General features: G+C 47.4%; 1 protein-coding gene across 2 annotated transcripts in view; it reads left to right on the top strand.

Moving 5' to 3' along the window:
• The first annotated feature begins 523 nt into the window (after positions 1-523).
• The window catches only part of LOC126298389 (hyaluronidase B-like), a 183,490-nt gene continuing 178,013 nt past the window's right edge, over positions 524-6,000 (top strand). The window contains exon 1 of one of the 2 annotated variants that reach the window (XM_049989696.1): positions 524-701. In XM_049989696.1, the coding sequence (XP_049845653.1) occupies positions 628-701 (74 nt within the window). In that variant the 5' untranslated portion in view covers positions 524-627. The remainder of the gene's footprint in view (positions 702-6,000) is intronic. The other variant, XM_049989695.1, reaches the window with a different exon arrangement.

Raw genomic sequence — 6,000 nt, 5'->3', positions numbered from 1 at the left:
CTGAGGTCCTCAGTCGCCTAGAACTTAGAACTAGTTAAACCTAACTAACCTAAGGACATCACACACATCCATGCCCGAGGCAGGATTCGAACCTGTGACCGTAGCGGTCGCTCGGCTCCAGACTGTAGCGCCTAGAACCGCACGGCATGCGGTCTGTTCCCGAGACGCACTCGACACGGAGTGAATACCTAAAGGCAGAGCAAGTGACGAATCTACATTCGTTTCTCCACCGATTTGTTACACATGCGCAGAGAGCTCTTCAAATATAAACCCTGTACAATACGGAGGGAAAGAATCCCATCACACTTCGCCGAGGTGCGTGTTGTGCCCGGGCGAAGAAGCCACCGCGACTGGGAGGCGCGACGTAATGCGACACATGTTACGTAGGCGTCCGTCACGGCGATTGTTATCCTGCGCGGGCACGCGCTTTCACGGACTATCGGCGCTTTTATCTGGCGCTCGCAGAACTGCCTGGCGGCGCAGAGGGGTAGCGTGGAGGGGGGCTCGGGGCTCGTGCTTACCGCAAAAGCTGCGCGCCTTCCGGACGCAATTACTCGCGTGCTGGAGGGGGCGACGCGCTTATAACGCGACTGGCTGCCTGCTGCCTGCCGCCTACTGCCTTCTGCCATGGATGCCGCAAGGGCGCAAGCGCTGTGCTACTGCCTCTGCTGCTGCTGGCCGCTCATGCTGCTCGCCGTCAGGTACGCCGTCGCCCGCCGCAGCCGCGCTAAGCTTTTCAGACCAGACCAGTCCGACGATTCTCCAGGCGGCGTGTTGCCACTGCTTTCCTCCCGTTTCTCGACGAACTGGAACTGTGCCGTGTGGACGAGTGGCGAAAATGTTAACCTCTACATCTACATTTATACTCCGCAAGCCACCCAACGGTGTGTGGGGGAGGGAACTTTACGTGCCACTGTCATTACCTCCCTCTCCTGTTCCGGTCGCGTATGGTTCGCGGGAAGAACGACTGCCGGAAAGCCTCCGTGCGCGCTCGTATCTCTCTAATTTTACATCCGTGATCTCTTCAGGAGGTGTAAGTAGGGGGAAGCAATATATTCGATACCTCATCCAGAAACGCACCCTCTCGAAACCTACACCCCGATGCAGAGCGCCTCTCTTGCAGAGTCTCTCCGTAACGCTATCACGCTTACCAAATAACCCTGTGACGAAACGAGCCGCTCTTCTTTGGATATTCTGTATCTCCTCTGTCAACCCGACCCTGATCCCACACTCACGAGCAATACTCAAGTATAAGTCGAACGAGTGTTTTGTAAGCCACCTCCTTTGTTGATGGACTACATTTTCTAAGGACTCCCCCAATGAATCTCAACCTGGTACCCGCCTTACCAACAATTAATTTTATGTGATCATTTCACTTCAAATCGTTCCGCACGCACACTCCCAGATATTTTACAGAAGTAACTGCTACTAGTGTTTGTCCCGCTACCATATAATCATACAATAAAGGATCCTTCTTTCTATGTATTCGCAATACATTACATTTGTCTATGTTAAGGGTCAGTTACCACTTCCTGCACCAAGCGCCCATCCGCTGCAGATCTTCCTGCATTTCGCTGCAATTTTCTAATGCTGCCACTTCTCTGTATACTACAGCATCATCCGCGAAAAGCCGCATGGAACTTCCGACACTATCTACTAGGTCTACTAGGTCTCTACGGCACTTTTGGCTCTGGAAGAGCCTGGGATTCGGCGAGGAGTGCTTCATCGCCAACCGTTGCTTTGACGAGATTGTCGTTGCTTATTTGTAACTGTTTCGTGTCGATGAAAGGCACGAGGGCTTGTAGACTTTAGTCTTGCGTTTGTATCGTGGACATACGTCACTGACAGAGAAAATAAAGGATAAAATACAGTATTTGATCAAAAGTATCAGGACATCTATTAGCGGACATCGGTACAGGGTTTGTCCACGGTCTTAGCTCTTCTGGAGACACTTTCGATGAGGTGTGTGAGTATCTGTGGAGGAATGACAGCCCGTTCTTGCTCGAGATCCGAAACCAGAGAAGGTTGCACATTGCGGTCTGGGGCGAAGTCCACGTTCTGACACACCCCAAAGGTGTTCCACTGAGTTCCGGTCGAGATTCTGGGCAGACCATTCCAATTCAGGAATGCTATTTCCCACGAATCGATGCTACTTTGTGGCAGGGAGCATTGTCATGCTGATAAAAAGTCTACATCTACATCATACTCCGCAAGCCACGTAATGGCGTGTGTCACGGAGGGTACTTTTTGAACCACTAACTGAGCCCTTCGACACTGTTCCACTCGCAAATAGCGCGTGGGAAGAACGATTGTCGGTTAGTCTTCGAATTCGCTCAATTTTCTCCTCCTGGTCATTACGCGAAATGTATGTAGATGAGAGCGTTATGTTGCCCGACTCTTCCTAGAAAGCACTCTCTCTAAATTTCAATAGTAAATCTCTTTGTGATGCACAACGCCTCTCTTGTAATGTCTGCCAATGGAGTTTGTTGAACATCTCCGGAACACTCTCGTGCCGATTAAACGATTCCGTGACGAAACGTGCCGCCCTTCGTTGAATCTTGGCTGTATGGCTGGATTGAAGAGTTTTTAGCAAACAGAACACAGCATGTTGTTCTCAATGGAGAGACGTCTACAGGCGTTGAAGTAGCCTCTGGCGTGCCACAGGGGAGTGTTATGGGACCATTGCTTTTCACAATATATATAAATGACCTAGTAGATAATGTCGGAAGTTCCATGCAGCTTTTCGCGGATGATGCTGTAGTATACAGAGAAGTTGCAGCATTAGAAAATTGAAGCGAAATGCAGGAAGATCTGCAGCGGATAGGCACTTGGTGCAGGGAGTGGTAACTGACCCTTAACATAGACAAATGTAATGTGTTGCGAATACACAGAAAGAAGGATCCTTTATTGTATGATTATATGATAGCGGAACAAACACTGGTAGCAGTTACTTCTGTAAAATATCTGGGAGTATGCATGCGGAACGACTTCAAGTGGAATGATCATATAAAATTAATTGTTGGTAAGCCGGGCACCAGGTTGAGATTCATTGGGAGAGTCCTTACAAAATGTGGTCCATTAACAAAGGAGGTGGCTTACAAAACACTCGTTCGACCTGTACTTGAGTATTGCTCATCAGTGTGGGATCCGCACCAGGTCGCGTTGACAGAGGAGATAGATAAGATCCAAAGAAGAGCGGCGCGTTTCGTCACAGGGTTATTTGGTAAGCGTGACAGCGTTACGGATTTGTTTAGCAAACTCAAGTGGCAGACTCTGCAAGAGAGGCGCTCTGCATCGCGGTGTAACTTGTCCAGGTTTCTAGAGGGTGCGTTTCTGGATGAGGTATCGAATATATTGCTTCCCCCTACTCATTTATACCTCCCGAGGAGATCACGCATGTAACATTAGAGAGATTCGAGCGCGCACGGAGCCTTTCCTGCAGTCGTTCTTCCCGCGAACCATACGCGACTGGGTCAGGAAAGGGAGGCAATGACAGTGGTATGTAAATTGCCCTCCGCCACACGCCGTTGGGTGGCTTGCGGAGTATAAATGTAGATGAAGACGTAGATATTCTATGTCCTTTCTATCAGTCCTATGTGGTAGGGCTCCCAGACAGATCAACAGTACTCAAGAATGGCTTGAGTAAGCCACTTCCCTCGTGGACGTGTTACAGTTCCTCAAGATTCTTCCTATGGATCTGAGTCTGCCATCTGCTTTTCTCACTATTGTTTAATATCTCTGTATGTCCATCTTTTTAGCGATGGTCGCGGTACTCAGCTGTTCGATTGATGATGTTAAATTAAACACCTTTCAAGCGTCAGTTTTCAACCTTATTATATTAGGCAACCAGTTTCGGCGCTTTATTACGCCATCTTCAGGCCCCTGACCGATGTGTAGGAACAATCTTCCTCTTTTGTGATCGAAGCACGGACCAGAAATACTGGTATTAGTAGATATCTGCTTGCTACAGTGACCACTTCAAACATCACCTTCCGACTGTTAACAGGGGCCTTAAGATGGCGTAATAAAGCGCTGAAACTGGTTGCTTATTAAAATAAGGTTGAAAATTGACGGCTGAAAGGTGTTTAATTTGACATCATCGTTTTATATGATCATTCCACTTATCGTGTCCGAACTGTTCCCCTGCCGTATGCAGTACGCAATTCTGTGAAGTGTGTTCGTCCTATTTAGCGTTTTCTTAAGCGCAGCAAAGGGACCACAAAAAGCAACACCATACCACAACACCACCGTCTCCGTACTTAACTGTTGGCGTCGCTCATGACGTCAGGTAACGTTCTCCAGGCACTCGCCAAGCCCAAACCCTTCCATCAGATTGCCACAGGATGTAGCGTCACTCCGAATCACCCGCTTCCAGTCATCCAGTGGCAAGCCTCTTTACACCACCTCGAGCGTCGCTTAGCATTGACTACACAAATATGTGGCTTATGATGGGCTGCTCAGCCCTTCTACCCTATTATTTTTAACTCCCTACGCACATTCACAGTAAGCTGGACTGCTGGTAGCACTTTAGAACTCACGAATGATTTCTCCCGCTGATTTCCTGCGATCTTCCACTGTCACCCTCTGCAATGCCCGACGGTCGCTGTCCGTCAGTGCACGAAACCTGCGTGGCTTTGGTTTAGCCGTAGTTGTTCCTTCACGTTTCCACTTCACACTCACCGGCAGCCTTCTTTAGAAGGGTTAAAATGTCGCTGGTAGATTTTTTGCTCAGTCATCGAATGACTAGTCCACGTTCAAAGCTCCTGAGCTCTTCTAACCGACCAAATCTGCTGACACTGCTTCTTCTGTCAGTCACCACCCTCTTGTTGTCATAAGCTGCTTTAGAACTTAAAACTACTTAAACCTAACCTAACCTAAGGACATCACACACATCCATGCCCGAGGCAGGATTCGAACCTGCGACCGTAGCGGTCGCACGGTTCCATACTGTAGCGCCTAGAACCGCTAGGTCACCCCGGGCGGCCGTCATCCATTTTTTGTATGACTTTTTATGATCGTATAGAGGATGTTTGGGTTGCTTCTACGAAATCGTGTAAACACTGGTGGACGTTCTGGTGAATAAAGCAAATATTTTCAGTTATTACTTCACAATACATACCAATATAACGCACATGACTTGTACTCTATCGTCACACTTCAAACTTGTACAACTAACTAAAAGCAAAGATTTATCGGTCTATTTATGCAAATCGATCTATCTATGCAAAATCATCATTGGAACATGCATTTCATAAATAAAATACAAATAATTGTTTATCTTTTTTGAGAAGTCCATAATCATCATTGTAATTACATTAAGTGTTTGTACAAGTTGATATTTAAACATTTTCGTCTAGCGATGTAGTGGTGGATTTCTGGATTTTTGTTGTAAATATGGAATCAGTCATTTCATATGATTCGTGTTCGGTTAGTACATTTATCTGACCATAACCAGTTTTATAACATTCTCTACTGTCAACGCAATACTGCCATTCTGCTTTTGTGCTGGTGAGTGTGCCTCACATGACATCTGGTAACCAGTTGCTCATTACATAGCGGTGTCCGGATACTTTTGATCAGAAAGTCTACATCGCCGGCTCCTAGCCTATACTCCTCGAACAGCAGTAAGCCAGCCGCCGAGCCTGGTGTGTCCGTCTGTCAAACCGTCAGCATGTCGCATGTTCTCGCTGTTCTTGTCGTATTATTATTCCTGATTACGAAAATGATAAGAAGGATGGGATGAATCCGTGTGACAGCAGACAAGTTACTGCCACACAACTTAACGTCCTTATCCAATGGTCCGGTTATGATCGACAACGCCACATCCCTTTGCTCTACAGCACGGGTAAGCGATGTCGATAAGGGGTGCAACCTGCGACGGAAGGAAACAAACGGAGCTATTAAGTCACTCACAGACGAAATATGGAACATCAACTACAGCCCTTTACAGGCCAATTTCTTCTCTATACTTATATGGATATGGTCAGCAGCTAAGGTATT

This window comes from Schistocerca gregaria, chromosome X (assembly GCF_023897955.1).
Source record: "Schistocerca gregaria isolate iqSchGreg1 chromosome X, iqSchGreg1.2, whole genome shotgun sequence".
Taxonomy (NCBI): Eukaryota; Metazoa; Arthropoda; class Insecta; order Orthoptera; family Acrididae; genus Schistocerca; species Schistocerca gregaria.
The sequence above is the reverse complement of the archived record's forward strand: the minus strand, read 5'-3'. Positions and strand labels throughout refer to the sequence as shown.